Here is an 18,555-nt window from a genome sequence, read left to right on the forward strand (position 1 = left end):
TGCAGTGGCTGCACCATTATACATATCACCAGCAGTGTATGAAAGACACAGCTTTTCTGCACCCTCACCAGCATTTGGTTTTATCACAGTTTTTTATTCTGGCATCCTAACCATTACAGTGCTCAAATCAGAGCTACGCAACATGGTGCTAAAAACCTCCCTTCAGGTCAAGTTCAGGCCTTTTATTAATTAGAACTTTTGGAGAATAAGCATTCATTTTGTTTGGCATACTCCTAAAAGAACTGTTAGCCCATTTTTCTCCTTTTTTTTCATACAAGTGTTACAAAAGTCCTCCTTTGACTGCTTTCCTAAGTGTCCTTGTCACCATGTCCAACTTTGTACTGCTTACCACACAACAGAGAGAGTAAATCAACAGTTGAGGTGTTGGGGCAAGGGATAGCTACCTTATTTGGAAAGCCAGTAGACCAAGAAAATGGTGGATTAGTGTCCCAAAGAACCACCACACCCAAGCTAGAACAGGCTTTTGCTTTTATACTAAAAGGCGAGAGGGTGTGGATGGTGGTGGCAAGTTTCTTGGGACCTTTTGTGTTTGCAGCTCTCCTTATGGGTCAGGTCATGATGTTCATACAGACCGTCAACAAATACTATTTTCTGTTCTGCACCGTGGAGGTATTTGCTAGTATTCTAACTAAACCTGAAATATATGTAAAATGAACTGAGACTTGTACTATATAAATTTTTCAACTTCCTTGGACCTTATTTCCTTCATCTCAGTCCAGAAACCATTCTTGATAGAGAAGACCCAAGCAAAGTAATAGGTGATGACGATCCCTACTTTCTCTTTTTCATTGATGAGTAGGGTACCCATGGTATTTATTTGACATGAATAGAATTTAAAATAGTTTGGCTTTGTGTGTTTTTTTTAATTTTTGTTACTTTTAGCACATACAAAACTGTGACCTTTCTAATACAGTTCTTATAAATTAGTGACACTCTTTTATATGTATCCTGTGTGTCTCTACTTTTTGTTTTATAAATGTCCCTTAAAAGTAAGAGTTTCAGTGACTCATGAATGATTAGGTTATCCTATCTACCTGTCTTCTTGAAAGGGCCATTTAAATGAAATGCAAAAATTCTCTTGAAGTACTTAATGAGATTAAATGGAACCTCACACCTTGTTAGTTTTTTTTTTTTTAAGTAAATTTTCTCACTATAATGATAATCAGAAACATATTAATAGTATCTAAAATAAAAATCTTTACCACTAGCTAAGATCAATCAAGACTCTTCTACTTTAAAAGAACATGTTCAACTTGTTGGTCTGCTGGTCAGCAACTATTAGTACACCTTAAATACAAATGAACCCATGACAGGCTTGTGTGAAGGAAGCATTTATATGCACCATGTCCGGTTTCTCTCCTGTTGTCAGTCCTGTGTGGAAACCAGAATGCTTGGAGGTTCTTCCTCATAGCTTCTTACTGATGATAACTTCTTAGTTTTAAAGAGACAGACAGTATTATGTAAATGAAAATAACTATTCTGGTAGGGTGGTAAGATTAGTGATGATTTTTATGAGCAAAGTGTTTTAATTTCCTCTAATTTAAAAAAAATTTTTAATTGAAGTATAGTTGATTTACAGTATTATATTTTAGTTATACAGCATAGTGATTCAATTTTATATATTTTTTAGATTATTTTCCTTTATAGATTATTATAAGATACTGAATATAGTTTTCTGTGCTATGCAATAAATTCTTGTTGCGTTATCATCTGTTTTTAACTAAAAAGATCCTTTACCTTTAAAATGTATGTTAAGATCTTGTGTAGAAATGAAAAGCTCCTATTCTCTGTCTTCATTGTTGAATGACAAATATTTCAGGATGCTCAAGAAACCATAGAACTTGTATCCCTCTCATATTCTTCACTTTTTCTCTTCTTTGGAAGATCCAGATTTAATGAATCATGTCTTTTGTATATGATGTTTGTGATAGAGAAGGGGAAGAAATGTAGTTCCATGTGAAAACCAAACTAAATTGACTGATAAAGGGAATTCTGATTAATTCTTCTAGATAAGGTTTCAAAACACAAATGTGAAGTAAAAGGAGCACATAAGCAAACTAAGAATGCATTTTCTGCATGCTGTATTCACAGCAGTGCTTAGCCCAGTCTGCAGTTTATGGTTCAGGTATAAGAAGAGCCTGTTGCTGTTCAGTCACTAAGTTGTGTTGGACTCTCTGCGACCCCATGGACTGCAGCACGCCAGGCTCCTCTGTCCTCCACTAACTGCCAGAGTTTGCTCAAATTCATGGCCATTGAGTAGGCTATGCTGTCTAATTTCCTTCTCCTTTGGCCTTCAGTCTTTCCCAGCATCAGAGTCTTTTCCAATGAGTCACCTCTTCCCATCAGGTGGTCCAAGTATTTAAGCTTCAGCTTCAGCATCAGTCCTTCCAGTGAATATTGAGGGTTGAGTTCTTTTTTAGGATTGATTGATTTGACTTCCTTGCAATCCAAGGGACTCTCAAGCATCTCCTCCAGCACCACAATTTGAAAGCATCAATTCTTTGGCACTCAGCCTTCTTTGCCTTCTCATAGTAATGTTTATTATCCTAGCCAATGTTGTAACTGGAGCACTGTTTTTGCTTTTAGAGGATAAGTGAGAGGAATAAGAGTTTGTAGCAGCAAGTAAGAGTAACTGGGATACAGTTGCCCAGAGTCTTAATACCACCTAAAAGTTTAGATTAAAGACCTTCAAACTGCATTCTGTGTTGTTGGTGTTGTATGAATAAGAGTAAGCTTTAGAGGTTTATTCCTGTGTATAAAACATTAATAATACTAACACACATGGTTCACCCATTATGTGTCAAATACGGTTCTGAGTGGGGCTTCCCTGGTAGCTCAGTGGTAAAGAATCTGCCTCTAATGCAGAAGACTTGGGTTCAATCCCTGGGTTGGGAAGATCCCCTGGAGAAGGAAATGGTAACCCACTGCAGTATTCTTGCTGGGAAGTCCCCTGGACAGAGGAGCCTGGCAGGGTGCAGTCCATGGGATTGTAAAAGAGTTGGACAACTTAGTGACTAAATAACATCTTGCACTGCTTTTAGAAATCAGTCCAGTTTAGCTCTTCATGTCGTGGCACCTTTTTTTCTCTTGGTCTTTTATAATTTTTTTTCTTAAGTTTACCCGTTCATTATGGTAATATATGAAAGATTTGTATAGTCCTCCATCCCTTTTTGGAGTGGGGCTATAATTTTTTAATCTCAAATTCATCTAAACACTAAATAAATTATTTCTTCTGTTAAAGCTTGTAAGTATTTTAAGAGTTAAACGATTGAAACACAAAAGGTATGGTGGATGGAGCTCATTCCACTCTGTCAACTCCTAAATGGCACAGTGTAAGGTCTAAGTAATTTAAATTAAATGTCTTCAAAGCTTTCCTTATACTTTTTTGTTCATTAAATATTGTTTCTGTTCTTACATTTTTGTCTCCATTTTTAAAAATATTAGAACATTTTAGATAGCTACAAAGTATTGTGTAGTATCTGCACAAAATTTTCAAGTGAAGTAAACTATAAAGGGCATGTCAAAAGCACAGAATGTCTGTCGCTGACAGTTCTTCAGGCACCACTTGGCATGGACATGAATATGTTATATTGCTAACTACACTGTTGTCAACAGATATTCTTTGTGTGGTAAGCAAAAATCATATAATAATGAGTTATACTTTATGGAATTTTGCTTATTTCAAAATATGAAAGTACTATTTTAAGCACATTTAAAGAAGAATATATACACAGTGATGGTCATATTAGATATGAGTAGTTTAGCAGTTTTGTGAGGTATAGGTAAATTTTGAAAGCACATGATGTAAACCTACTTGTCACAAAAAGTAAAGTGGATGTACTCATTCCATTCTTTTATTCTAAACGCAAAAATTATTCCTGTTTAATTTTTCAAATCTTAGTTTCTTTTAAAACTTGTGATGTTATGCTGAACTCTCAGTCAGTTTGTGTTGCTTATATGTGTATATATAGCATTTATTCTGGTCGCATGTCTAAACACAGTAAATATAAAGAAAGGCAAACAATTCCTGGATTTAAATTACCCTTTTCCCTTCCAGATTGCAGATTTCGGTTTATCAAAATGGCGTATGATGTCCCTTTCACAATCACGAAGTAGTAAGTCTGTACCAGAAGGAGGAACAATTGTCTATATGCCACCTGAAAACTATGAGCCCGGACAGAAAGCGAGGGCTTCTGTCAAGCATGATATATATAGGTACAGTATGTTACTTTTGCTCAGAGTTCGCTTTGCCTAAAGTGAAGCGAAGTCACGAAGTCGTGTCTGACTGTTTGCGACCCCTTGGACTGTAGCCCACCAGGCTCCTCTGTGCATGGGATTTTCCAGGCAAGAGTACTGGAGTGGGTTGCCATTTCCTTCTCCACAAGATTAATCAATCAGAGTTTTACAGCTACATTTTTTTTTTTTTGAAGCTACAGTTTAAAAGTATGATTCTTATGCTTCTCTCATAGGTGGGGTGAAAATAAATTAGAGGCAGTGGTTAATATTCTTCAAATTAAAAATACCTTGCTTTAAGGAATTCCCTGGCACCTTAGTGATTAAGATTCCAGGCTTTCGCTGCCATGACCCAGGTTTAATTCCCGGTCAGGAAACAGATCTCACAAGTTGTGCAGAGCAGCCAAAAAAATAAAAATAAAAGCATATAAAAATAAAGGTACCTCGCTTTAAGCTACTTTTACATCCTTAAAAAAATATTAAAACTTGTCTATTATTCTATTAATTTGTAAATTCAAGGGCTTTTATCATATGTGACCTTAAGAGAGGGAGGGAAAAGTGTGAATAACATTTAGCTTTACCAAAGGAGACAGTACTCACACCAGAAAAAAGTCAGTAGAATAGGGCTACATGAGACAGTCTTTTTTTTTACTCTTTATTTTGTGTGAGTAATAAAATCATGTAATTAGAGGACATAGTATTAATGAATCATCCACAAGTTATCCTTGCCTATTACTTTGTTTTTATTGTACTAATTTCCTAATTTTTCAAATTGAATTATTTTCCTTTGAAAGTAAAACTGTATATAAATATTTAGCATCTTGGTTCTATATAGTGATTCTTTAAGCAGCATTTCACTACATTATTATTTTCAAAAATGGTATCTCCACTGTCAGCTTTTAAGATCGGTACTATTTAGTTGATTATGCATAGTTACTATATGTATATTTTATCTTAAACAGCTATGCAATTATTACATGGGAAGTCTTATCCAGAAAACAGCCTTTTGAAGGTAAGTGTACTTTGACTTCCTTATTATGACATCATGTTGGTAAATCACACTCAGAACTATCTAAATAAAGATCACCTATTTTAAATCTGTCTACTATTCATTTTGTGGAAAGCACACTAGAAAAACATAACAGTTTATCAAGGTGAATCCCATGTATATTGGAAAATACTGAATTAAGGATCAGAAAAATATAGATTTGTTTTGTTCTGATAGTAATTAACTCCATTATTAAGCCGCTGAATCTCTTAAGTCCTCATTTTCTTCATCTGCAAAATAAGAATTTTGAATTCTTCTAAGGTTCATTCCAACTATAAAATTCTTTATATGAAAATTTAATTAGTGCTCCTTTAAAGACCAGCAGACATTGAAGAATAATTTTCACATTTTCTGATAATGTTGTCTGTTTCTTTGAGGTTCGTTTAGGTCAGTTTGCTGTGTAACAACCTTAGAATCTCAGTAGCTAACAAGCTAAACATTTATAATATTTCTTATTCACACTAGATGATTAGTTGCTGTGACTTCTCGGCTCTGCTAGTTCTACTCAGCTCTGCTGAGCTCTGCTTTGCTCTGCTGTCTTCATATTCCATTGGCCAAATCAAATCACGTGGCCAAGCCCAGAATTAAAGAGGTGAAGCTATAAACTCCTCCTGTAAGTCTGGGAATAGCTGGGATATAAATATTCCTTTGACAGAAAGGGAGATAATGAATTATACCTAAGATTTTTAAGATTCTCTGATTTTCATTTGGTTGAGCTTAGAATGTAATTAATATGTTAGATCATAATATATTTCTAATGAGTGAAATATATTTTCATTTGTTTTGACAGACGTCACCAATCCTTTGCAGATTATGTATAGTGTGTCACAAGGATATCGACCTGACACTAATGAAGAAAATTTGCCACTTGATATACCTCATCGAGCACTTATGATCTCTCTAATAGAAAGTGGGTGGGCGCAAAATCCAGATGAAAGACCATCTTTCTTAAGTAAGTGTACAGTTTTAATCTGGACCTTTTGAATTGCAAAAATACCAAGTATGCTGTAAATAAAGTATTCCTTGAACAGTCACACAAGTTAGATGATGAAGTCAAAACTTTGTTGGTTTTTTTTTTTATTTAGTTGTTAGATGATGAGATTGAAATGGTAAGGAGAGACTGTTGGCTATCATAAAAAGATTAGAAGGTTATTCCAAATACAAGTTTTCAGAGAAAGAACATGATAAATTTAAGTTTAGGAGCTATTTGCTACTGTGTAAAAAAATTGATCAGAGAAGGGCAGGAGTAGAATCTCTAGACCAATCCTGGAAATCAAAAAATCAGATAGAATTAGAGGTAGAATGGATCATCACCTAAATGTAAACATAGAAAATCTTCATGACCTCGGATTGAGCCAAGAGCTCTTATATATAGCATCAAAAACAAGATCTATTAAAAAAATTTTGATAATTTCAAAAAAATTGAAAAATTTTGCACTTCAAAAGATGCTACAGAAAATGAAAAGACAAGCTATAGACTGGGAATCTTCTTTCCAGCTAGAAAAAAAATTAAATATATTTTGCATTTAAAACTTATGTCTAGTGCTTATCCGCACTGTACTCAAAAAAAATCAAAATTTGCTGTAATAATGGATTAGCATGTTCTCTCTTATTTCCAAGCACCATTTAATAGGAGATATATATATATCTCTTTTGTCCCCAGTGCCGTTTTCAAACTGTAATTTCTTCTCCATTCCCTAAGGATTCTGGCTCTTCTGAAGATCATGCCATTAGTCAAAACTTACTTTACTTCTCTCCGGCAAGAATACTGGAGTGGGTAGCCATTCCCTTCTCCAGGGGATCTTCCCCACCCAGGGATCAAACCCTGGTCTCCTGCATTGCAGTATGATTCTTTGGGTCAGGAAGATCCCCTGGAGAAGGGAATGGCTACCCACTGCAGTATTCTGGCCTGGAGAATTCCACGGACACAGGAGCCTGGTGGGCTACAGTCCGTAGGGTCGCAAAGAGTTGGACACAGTTGAGCAACTAATAGTTTTTTCTCTTCTCTAAGACTAAGACTAATACTCACTTAACTTCTCTGCAAACTTTCTAGCTTTTCCCTATTGTTTATTGAAAACACTGGCTTCAGGCTTAGTGACTTCTACGTCCTGCATTGGTTAGTGCTGCTGAATATTTGAGAGGAATGTTCTGCAGATCTCTGGAGTTCTCTCTATGTGTACTACTCCTCTTTCCTACAATGTCCCATAAACTCTCTCTGCTTTGGTCTACCCTAACTCTAAGCCCTGTGTCTTCAGCTTTGAGGTTCCACCAGACCTCACCTTATTTGCCTATCCCTATAGTATAGCTGGAAACTCTCAAGGCAGGATGCTTGGGCAGTCAGGCTGTGGTAGAGCTCACCTCAGTTATTTCTCTTCACTCAGAGATCACTGTCCCTTTTCGTTGCCTGATACCTAGTGTCTTAATAACCACTGTTTCATGCATTTTGTCTGACTGTTGGATATTTAAGACAGGAGGATGAATTGGTCCTTGTTGCTTCATCTTGTCCAGAAATCGAATTCATTGGTTTTTCTTTAATAGCTAAAACTGAACTCTAAACACTACTTAGCATTCTGTTATGTTTTCAAATACATTCTCATAGATCACCTATTCTTAAGTTGTGGTACAGGGACCCTGGAGGTGGGGTTGGTCCCTGAGACTTATAAAGGATTCACAAAATCAAAACTTTTTCAAACTAATAAATACTAAGGTATTATTTTCCCTTTTCACGCTCATCCTCTGGAAAAATAGTTTCCAGAGACTGAATGAGGTGTAATGATGTCATTGGGATAATGTAATGTATTTTCATATACTCTGATGTTTTAAAATGTTCTCAGTTTTAATGTCTAATGTAGTAAATGTCAGTAGACACTATCAATATACACAAAAGCTCTTTGGGATAATTTTGAAGTTCTGAGACCCAAAAGTTTGAAAATTACTGTCCTAGATAATCATCTTGAACTACTGTAGGAGATGCGTAAGTTCCATACTTTATGTTCCCAAAGTGGAGATGAAATCCTGTTTCAGTCTCCAAGAAGAGGAGCATGGGAGGAACATTTCCAGCTTCTGTCTGCCCTTCAGCACTCCTGCTCATCCGTTAATTTTGGAGAAAAACTAAGCATACTTAGCTAATCCATTCTCAGTTTTCTCCTACTTTTGAAGTAAGGTTGTCTAAAAGATGCATACATTTTTCTGCTTCCCCGTATGGAAGCAGGTGAGGCCTGTAGCTGAGTGAGTAAAACTCAGTTGAAGGGGCAAAACATTACTAGTAAGCCTATATGCTACAGATCTGGAAAGGGATATAATTCCATTTAGTTTTATCTATAATAGGGTGTTATTTTGATCACCACCTGTTATAATTGTGTAGCTTTTCTTAATAGATTCTGAACTCAGGAAGAGAAGACAGAGGTAATCCATATTGTACCTTATCTTCCCTTCTTAAGCTTCCTACACCTCATGTTCCATGTTTCTTTTGAGCACTGAAAAAATAGAAACCATGAGAGAGAACTCCCTCATAGTCCCACTACCAGATCCATCAATTTAGTTGTACTAGACCTGTCTTTCTGCTTCTCTCTTTTACAGTGGAAAGAAAAGTGTCCTTATACAGCTCTCAACAGTGTTTCTTCGTCTCTGGATGGCATCTCTTCCTCTCTGCAGCAGTCTGTTCCTTAACGTTAATTCTCTCTCTGCTCTTGCATTGCCAGTCTCTGCCTGTGTACTGGATCCTTCGTCTGTCATACAGATCTGTTATACTATTAGATCCTACCTTTATATAGGACAGAAGTTCTTGACCCCATATCATCCTTCAGCTACCACCGAGTTTTTCCACTTGAATTTGGATCTAAACACTTGGTAGGAATTGTCATACTTGTTGTCTCTACTTCTTCCCTTCTAATTTATTTATTAACAGCCTTACAGCAGTCTTCTGTTTCATATTGCCACTAAAGCTGTGTTTGTTCAAGTTACCAAGGAAAGCAGTGTTGAAATACTGATTATCTCAGCCTCTCAATAGTAGTTTTGGCTGACTCCTTCCCTCCTTGAAACTTTCCCCTTGATAGCTTCCAAGGCACAAGAGATCATGCTTCCCTCCCTGTTATCATCTCTTCCTCTGTCTTTTTTTCTTCCTCTGCTCAGTTTCTAACTGTTGAAAATGGCTTAGAGCTAAATATGGGTTCTTTACTGCACTTTCTCCCTTAGACAATGCAGTCCAAACCGTGGCTTTTATACCATCTCTACCTTCTTGATGCTCAGTTTTATTTCTGGAGCCCTGACCTCTCACTTGAGCAGCATGTCTATATATTACTGTAGTAATAGCAGAATTATGATGTTTCTCCTTGTTGGCTATTATTAATCATACTGCTATGACTGTTCATATGCACGTGTGTATGTGAACATATGTTTTCATTTCTCTGACCTATGAGTGCAATTGCTTGATTGTGTGGTAAATTTATCCTTCATTTTAAAGAAATCACCAAGCTGTTTTCCAAAGCAACTCCATCGTGATACGTTCCTGCCAGCAATGTGGGAGGTTTTCCTTTTCTCTGCCTCATTGTCAGTACTTGTTACTTTGTCTTTTTAATTACATCTATTTTAGTGAGTATGGAGTGATACCTCACTGTAGTTTTAGTTTGCATCTCCTAATGTCTAATGGTGTTTAAGCATATTTTCATGTGCTTTTTAGCTATTTGTATGTCCCCTTTGCTGAAATTCAATCCTTTTCTCATTTTTAAATTGGGTTATTTGTCTTAAGTTGTTAGAGTTCTTTTTCTATTCTAGATATAAGTTCTTTACCAGATCCATGATAGGTAAAAGTGTTCTCCTAGTCTGGGGCTTGTCTTTTCATTTTTTTAATTGCATTGTTTTTCTTAATGCATCATTTTTCTTAATGTAAATGTTTCAACATTTTTGAAGTCCAGTTATCAAAGATATTTTATGGATCCTGTTTCTGATACCATATCCTAGGAATTATTTGCCTAACTCAAGGCAATGAAGATTTCCACTTATATTTATATTTAGGTGCATAGTCGGTGTATGCATGCTAAGTCACTTCAGTCACGTCCCACTCTTTGCAACCACATGGTATGTAGCCCACCAGGCTCCTCTGTCCATGGTGCATAGTCCATTTCAAGTTAATTCTATGTATGTTGTGTGGTAAGAGTCTAAAATCTGTTTTCGTGTGGGTATCCAACATTTGTTGAAAAGACTGTCCTTTCCTTGTTGAATTATCTTAGCAACTTTGTCAAAAAATAATTGACCATACTTGCAAAGGCTTATTTTTAGACTCAATTATATTCCGTTGATCTGTCTTTATTTAGATATATCTATCTTTATGCCTATAATAAACATTTTGGCAGTAAACATTCTAATGATTTTGAATGTCGTCAGTTTGGGAAAAAATTGGCTTAAGGCCTTATCACTTAATATTAGCATTTATGTTTTTCATTTTAATGGTTATAAGCAACCTGATCTCTTTTTTTCTTATTTAGAATGTTTAATAGAACTTGAACCAGTTTTGAGAACATTTGAAGAGATAACTTTTCTTGAAGCTGTTATTCAGCTAAAGAAAACAAAGGTAAATTATCATATGAAATGTTAGAAATGTAAAACTTTAAATCGTGGAGACTTTTAGTTTAGTTCTTTTTTCCTTTAGTTTTATACCTTCCAAAGATAGAGGTTACAGTACTGAGGCAGTAGAATTTATTAGAGAATATGAATGCGGTCTTAAATCTGTCACTAAAGAACTTCTCCATTTTATTCAAACAGCCACCTCCAGATTTCCAAGACATTTTCAGACCTCCCATATATCACATGTAAATTTGAAATGTGCAATGAGTGCCTGAATTGTGTATAATTATTACCCTAAATTACCACAGTTGTTGTTGTTTAATCTATGTTTATTTCCCGAAAGTTTTGATACATACACAGTAAAAGATGCCTGGATTATTGTACTTATCTTTATTCAGGTTTCTTGGGTTTTTCAGAGGTTTATTGCCAAATTAAGCAATAGAATTTTTATTAATAATTGAGACCAAAATGTGAATGTTTTATTGCTTATTTGTGTGTTTTTTTTTGTTTGTTTTCCCACTCAGACACTCCATTGTGCATGGACCAAAGTAGCAGTTGATATGAATTACCTAGAATGGTTGTCTCATTTACTCATTCTGGCTCTTGTAAATCAGAACAACTGAAGGGACCTATTACTGCAGGGTTTTCTTGCTGTTATCAAAAATTGTTTAAAAAGCAACTACAGTTGTTTGGGGACAAAGTCAGCTTAGTTTAACACTTGCTGGGTTTCCCACTAAATGACATTGCTTGCCTCTTGCAGCTTGTGGATCTGTTAACATAATTTTGGTTTAAAAGGAAAGTGCATAAAGGATAACCATAAAATTTTGGTTTAAAAGGAAAGTACATAAAGGAAACAACTGCCCTCACTCAAACTTAAAAAAATGTTGGCAATAATAGTGCCTGAATGTTTTGAGGAACTGTGTTTTAATATTTTGATAAATTTTAATGGACTTCCCTGCTTCTGAGTAGATGGTCTTTTCCAGAACATTCCACTTCTTTCCACTTCTCAGTAGAAACAAACTTCTGATAATATTTCTTTTTGCTTTGTCTTTTCAGTTCCCTTTTCTCTCCTTGCAACTTGCTGCTCTTCTGCCAAGCGAAGGTGGATAGAAGGATCTGTTTTCTTGTACCTTTCCTACAACCTTGATTATAAGAAACTGAACTGGAAGAGAAGCAGTTCAGTTCCTTTTTTGTCCCCAACCAACTTAAATACTAGGATCTGTGTTTAAAACTGTTAATTTAAGGGGAGAGATTTTTGCTTCTTAAATAAAGTAATTTAAAGTGTGTATTTTTCAAATACTTGAATATCATTTAATAATAGCATTACTGTCTTTAGTCAGTGTTTTTAAGTTGCGGTATTGTTTTCACTCAGAGTTGTTTTAGTTACGCTTTTCTTTTTTTGGAATTTTTGTATCAATTCTGTAAAACTCTTAGGGAAAGAATATCATCTCCATTTTATAGACAAAATAATTGAGGTATAGGGAAGTAAGTCACATAACACTCTACACAGCTAGCTAATGGCAGGGCCAAGAATAGAATACAGATTTAATAAGATAATAAGATTTTTCATAAAGAAATTTCTGAAAATATCACCATTTGGGGTGAGTTGTTTTGTTTGAATTTCGTACATTTTTTTCATTTTTTCTTTGAACTGGCTCCTATAATACATGTTTTCATGGATAGCATCTCTTATATCTTCAATAGTAAAAACTGAATCAAAGTTTTTTCTTCATATTTCATTGTATTTCTTTCTAGGGTCTGACTCATAAATAATTTTAATTAACTGATCATTTATGAAAAATGATATTTGTAATGATATTGCATAATCAGAAGTATTTTAATAAATTTAAAAGCACAGAAAAGATTTATATAATAGAAATGGATCTAAAGATGAATTTAAACAGTTCATGTAAAAATCTGCTATGGACTGCTATGTGCAAAATACTGTCAGATAGATTATGTACACAGATGAATAGTAGTTTTTTTCTCTTAAAAGTTCTTAGACATGTTACAGAGCAGAGTTATTAAGTGTGAATAATGAAGGGCTGGGTATGGATCCCACCAATTTCTAAAGTTCTATAGAGCAGCTGATATTATGTTGGTTTGGGGAAGAAAAACAGACTGATGGGTTTGTTTTTAAATCACTCAATAGTGATGGCAGCTAATCCAAACCTGGCTTAAAGAGACAGGAGTGAATCACTAAATGATTTTAGTACAAAGGCGTAGCAATTAAACAAATCATCTGCTTATTAACGGATGTCATTTATCAAATGCTTACAAAGTAATTTTAGGGCCTCTGCATATATTACTTCTAATCCTTGCTGCAGTAATCCACAAAAATAGTTTACAGATAAGTAAACCAAGATTAAGTCTCATGCCCCGAATCAGACAGAGTTCCTGGCATTCTGATCAGATCTGATTGGCCCCCATCTTTCTGTTAGGTCACTATGCCTCCTTTACTTAGTCCAGCCCTCAACTTCTTATCATTAAAATAGAAATAATAATAGTACTTAGAATCATGGTGCCTAAAATATAGTAAATGCTTAATAATTATGGATAGATAGATATACACACAAATTGAAATATATAAAGTACTTAGATTGAACTAGGTACTTTATTATCTCAATCTCTGGAATGATCCTGCATGTAAATATCATTCCATTTTAAAGGATGAATTTGTTCAAGGTAACCAGTTAATATGAGACAGAATTCAAAGCATATATCTCTAAAGTTATTTCCCCTATTCTACACTATCTCTACCTTTATGTTAGATATTATATTCTCAACTGATTGAGCTTTTCTTTCCATTGATTTTGCATAAACATATAAAATATGTTAAGTAGATTATATTTTACTCATATAACCTTCTAATCACCTCTAATTCAAACACATGTATGATGTATGTATGTATGTATTTTGGTTACAGAATGCTTCAAGAACTGTTCACTTAAGTGACAAGAAGAAAAGGGAGTTATCTCCGAACATACCTGTAAATTCTGGTCCACAGGAGGTAAAAAAAAAAAAATTATGCTAATTAAACTCAAAATGTGAGAAGAATATGAAAAATCATTTAGTCTATCTCGGTCTTTTATAGATGAGAAGCTCAAGTCCAGGGAGGTTTTAGGATTTTAAGATGGCAGTCTCCAGTTTGGTTCATCTCATCAAATCCCAGTCCTCGCTTCTTTCTGAGGCATTGAATTCTGTCCCTGTCATCATTTTATGTGAAGACTGGTTTCCCAGGGTAGTACATCACAAATCACTGATACACTTCTGCCACTATAAGCTGTACTACCTGCCTTGTTCTTAACTTCTTACAATGACTGGATAAAGGGAAAATGCTATTTATGTGGCTATTCAAATAGAAGGATTTCTTTAGTAGCATTTATTCAGAATTATTTCATATTAATCATTTCTTTTAGGAATATATAAGATATGTTCTCTTTACAGATTCAGAAAAGTAATAATACCTTCAAAATGAACCATAAAACACAGTATGTAGTCTTTACATATGCTGTCTCTTGGATCTTTGAGCCCATACATGCACGCTTTTAGATAGGTATACAGAAAGAACCTGAGAACCAGATTATTTAAATGACTTGTCAAAGGTTAGGCAGTAATTCCACGACACAGCTAGGATTGGAGCCAAGTTCAGTATTACTTCTTCCATGAATTTCTGCTCCTCCATGTTGAAGGAGCCTGAGGCTTGAGAATAGGCATTTGATCTGAATCAGTATCAGGTAATCAGAGTTACAGATCTCTAGTTGTTCATCATTTGGACAGTCTGTGAGATTATATACAAAATATTGAAAAAATAATGATTTCTAATATATTTAACTATTGCCCCACCCACTCAATTGACCTGATAAATCAAGTCCACTTAGCTTTTTATTTCATATATGTGTTTAATTTTGTAAAGTATAATTTGTGTTAGTCTTGAGTCTTTGTTTATAATAAGCCAAAAGCAAGAACTGTTTAGAAATTAAAGCTGTATAACTTTTTAAATAATTTTGCATTAACATAAATAATTGATCTGTTTACTTTAGGAATCATGTGGATCCTCTCAGCTCCATAAAACTGGTGGTTCTGGAACCTCGGTGTCCCTGTCGACTCCTCAAGACAGTGACTTTTTATCTGGTGTGTATATTTTTCAGTCAGTTATTACTTACAAGTTTTCAATTTTCTTTCAAGATCATATTCTTGCAGGTAGTCATGGTTCATATGGAACATGTCTTTCGTTTGCATTCATAACTTATTTTTTAAAAGTGACAGTCTGAAGATGTAAAAATAGTAATAGGATGTTAAATACATTTAAGTATAAAAAGCATTCTGTTAGACACTACAGAAATATTTTTTTTTAATATCTTGTAAGAAAGAACAAAAATATTTCTAAGTCACCATAGTATTAGATAAAAAGCAATATACTGTATGAGATATAGGGATGTAGAGCTATGGTAGTATAGTGGAAAAGTAACATTTTTTACAGAGTACTTTCACAGCAACCTTGTGAGGGAGATATTCCTCATTTTACAGATTCTTAAGATCAAGACTGCTGGATCACATAGTTAGTAACTGGCAAATCCAAGATTTGAACCCAGGTCTTTTTGATAAATATTTTCATGTCACTCTACTACACCATGTTGTCATCACGAAGAAATTATTTCTGGCTGAAAGTTGGATCTATAGTTATAAAGGATGGGCATTCCAGGCAAAAGGAGCTACATAGAGGCAAAGAAGCAAGAAAACCCAGAGAACAGTGAGTAGTTGGGTCTAGCTGGCGAAGACGGTGAATGAAAGGTCATCAGAGATGAGGAGGGTGGAGTCATCAGGACGAATTCTAATACTAGGCTAAGCCATTTGGACTCATTTGCTTGAGTAGGAAACAACCATTGCAAATTTTTGAACAAGGGTATGTGTGACATGATAAACTTTTTTGCTTTAGAAAGATTCATCCTGGCTGGAATATGTAGGATATTTTGGAAGGGAAAGAAGATTCAAGGTGGGGAGCCCAGTTAGGAGACTGCTGCTACTGCTGCTGCTGCTGCATAGCTTCAGTCGTGTCCGACTCTGTGCCACCCTGTAGACAGCAGCCCACTAGGCTCCCCCATCCCTGGGATTCTCCACATTGGAGTGGGCTGCCATTTCCTTCAATGCAGAAAAGTGAAAGTGAAGTCGCTCGGTTGTGCCCAACTCTTGGCAACCCCGTGGACTTCAGCCTACCAGGCTCCTCCGTCCATGGGATTTTCCAGGCGAGAGTACTGGAGTGGGGTGCCATCGCCTTCTCTGAGTTAGGAGTCTATTGGTCTATTAATGTACTCCATGAGAAATTATGAAACCTTCTCCAGAGTATAAGAAGCGGAGAACGGTGTGAGAAACATTACAGAGGACACACTGATAGGACTATAGCTTTTCACTTGTAGGAGGGAATAGAGAAAAAAAAGATGAACATAAAGCTAAAGCTTTGAACAAGTTTAGTTGGAAGAACATTGGTGCTATTAACAGAAATAGGAGTTGAAATGGGTTTTAGAGCTAAGATGAATAATTTTTTTTTTAACTTTTTACAGTTTGAGGTGAACATGTAAACACAGGCACATATGAGGATTATATCCTGTTGAAAATCCAAGACTTAAGGTTCAGTGAAGACAGAAAATTCAGTTACATGGATTTGGGAAGAGAGGTGACCATTGAGACGTTGATGTTTAATAAGATTGCCAAAGGAAACTGGCAAGACATATATATAAATTCACCGGACACGTTTGAAGTACGGCAGGGGGAAGATGACACAGAAGGAAAAATATGATACGATATAAAGAACTAAAATCCTATGATTTATAATTTATATAGGACAGGCAAGCACAGACAAATATGGTTTAAAAAAATTCATCATAAACCTTTTTGATCTAAAAACTATTTACTTGTGAGTTAGGTTTATGGACGAGCTTATGCAATGAAAATGAAAAGACAATTAAATTCCACCCTCTGTGTGATCCAGACATTCATATTTTAGCTAATAGGAATATTCTACCCCTAATGGAGATGTTGTGTTTTATAGGAAAAACTGAAGATTTCTCTGCACTGCGTCCGTGTTCAGTGATTCACAGTCGGGACAGAGACATCTGTGTGGATCATCGGGCAGCGTTCTGTAACCACAGGACTGCCCCATGCTCTTCAGCAATAGTGAATCCTCTCTCAGTTGAGGGAAACTCAGGTAAATCCGTGCTGTGAAACGCTTTGTAAATGATGCCGTTTACCTCACAACTGTGCTATCCCAACTGTATATTCAATAGATACGCTGTTTAATGTTCAGTATTCTTCAGTATGGTATATACGTTCTGTAAATAGGGAAGCACTCCCAATCCCTGAAGACAAGAATGTTGACATGTAAACCCAGGCCTAAATGGCATTCCATGAACATCTGTCTAGGGAGGGAGGGCTCAGAGGAGGTGTGACTCAATACGTCACTAAAGTTAATATATTTTTATTTATCAAATATTCAAGTACCCTTTACGTTTAAAAAAAAAAATCTGAAAAAAAGTTACATTTGCCTCCATGATTTACAAAGAGTAAAACTGCAGTGCATTTTTTTGGAGGGGAAGGGAGGAGATAACCCAAATATCAGATTTGTTCCTGAAAATTAATAGCATCCTTCAAAATAGTGCTGTTCCATATTAGCATAATTACAGAAAAATTAGATTTTATGTCTTCTTATTTTGTTTATCATCTGATTTTACTCATAGCTATGTATCTGTCCCCACTTTTTTACCTGTCATTGCTTTTCTACAGGGCGATTTCAGCCTGGTATAGCCCAACAGTGGATCCAGAGTAAAAGGGAAGACGTGGTGAGCCAGATGACTGAAGCCTGCCTTAACCAATCTCTAGACGCCCTCCTGTCCAGAGACTTGATAATGAAGGAGGACTATGAACTCATTAGTACCAAACCTACAAGGACCTCAAAAGTCAGACAGTTATTGGATATCACTGACATTCAAGGAGAAGAATTTGCCAGAGTGATAGTACAAAAGTTGAAAGATAATAAGCAAATGGGTCTTCAGCCTTACCCAGAAATACTTGTGCTTCCTCAATCACCATCTTTAAATTTCTTTCACAATAAAAGCCATAAAAAGTAACTCCTCCCAAGAAAAGAAGTCAGTGTATAAACGAGTAATTTATATTTTTTTTGCCTTGATAATGTTGTTTTCATGAGATTCATATGAGTATTTAAAACTTTAATGCAGTTTCTTCATAAATATTAGTTTCCTTCCATGATATTATAGTATTTTTTTTAATTAATACAGTAGAAAGTTTGTGTTTTGCTGCACAGTTCAATTTTTATCTTCTTTGGTTAATTAAAATATTTTTTCAATTAATAATTATATGTTTCTTATACAAAGTAATGTTTTCAGGTTCCACGTGTTTATCATGGAAACCATTTACACATACGCTTTCTTTGTGGATTATTTGTTGTTTGAGATGCTTGGCTTTTTGAAGTATACCCCTTAGACTTAAATCAGAGGTAGTATAGCATTCTTACCCTACAGTCTTGGGTTCCAGTCCTCTTCAGAGTTGTTCATTAAGCTCTGTTATCCACATTATACATTTAAATGTTATTTATTGACCTCTTTAAAAGATTGTTTCAAAGATAAAGGAGTACAGCGTATAAAGAAAAACAATCCTTCAGCATGTGCTTTGCTCCT

At 35.3% G+C, this 18,555-nt stretch overlaps 1 protein-coding gene across 1 annotated transcript in view; it reads left to right on the forward strand.

Annotated features, from left to right (window-relative positions):
• The window catches only part of RIPK2 (receptor interacting serine/threonine kinase 2), a 33,413-nt gene extending 15,232 nt beyond the window's left edge, over nucleotides 1–18,181 (forward strand). The window contains exons 4-11 of the mRNA XM_018058185.1: nucleotides 4,079–4,236; nucleotides 5,217–5,266; nucleotides 6,093–6,254; nucleotides 10,786–10,871; nucleotides 13,791–13,874; nucleotides 14,908–14,998; nucleotides 16,914–17,069; nucleotides 17,645–18,181. Coding sequence (XP_017913674.1) covers nucleotides 4,079–4,236; nucleotides 5,217–5,266; nucleotides 6,093–6,254; nucleotides 10,786–10,871; nucleotides 13,791–13,874; nucleotides 14,908–14,998; nucleotides 16,914–17,069; nucleotides 17,645–17,988 — 1,131 coding nt within the window. The 3' untranslated portion in view covers nucleotides 17,989–18,181. The remainder of the gene's footprint in view (nucleotides 1–4,078; nucleotides 4,237–5,216; nucleotides 5,267–6,092; nucleotides 6,255–10,785; nucleotides 10,872–13,790; nucleotides 13,875–14,907; nucleotides 14,999–16,913; nucleotides 17,070–17,644) is intronic.

The sequence above is a fragment of the Capra hircus genome, chromosome 14 (assembly GCF_001704415.2).
Source record: "Capra hircus breed San Clemente chromosome 14, ASM170441v1, whole genome shotgun sequence".
In the NCBI taxonomy this organism is placed as follows: Eukaryota; Metazoa; Chordata; class Mammalia; order Artiodactyla; family Bovidae; genus Capra; species Capra hircus.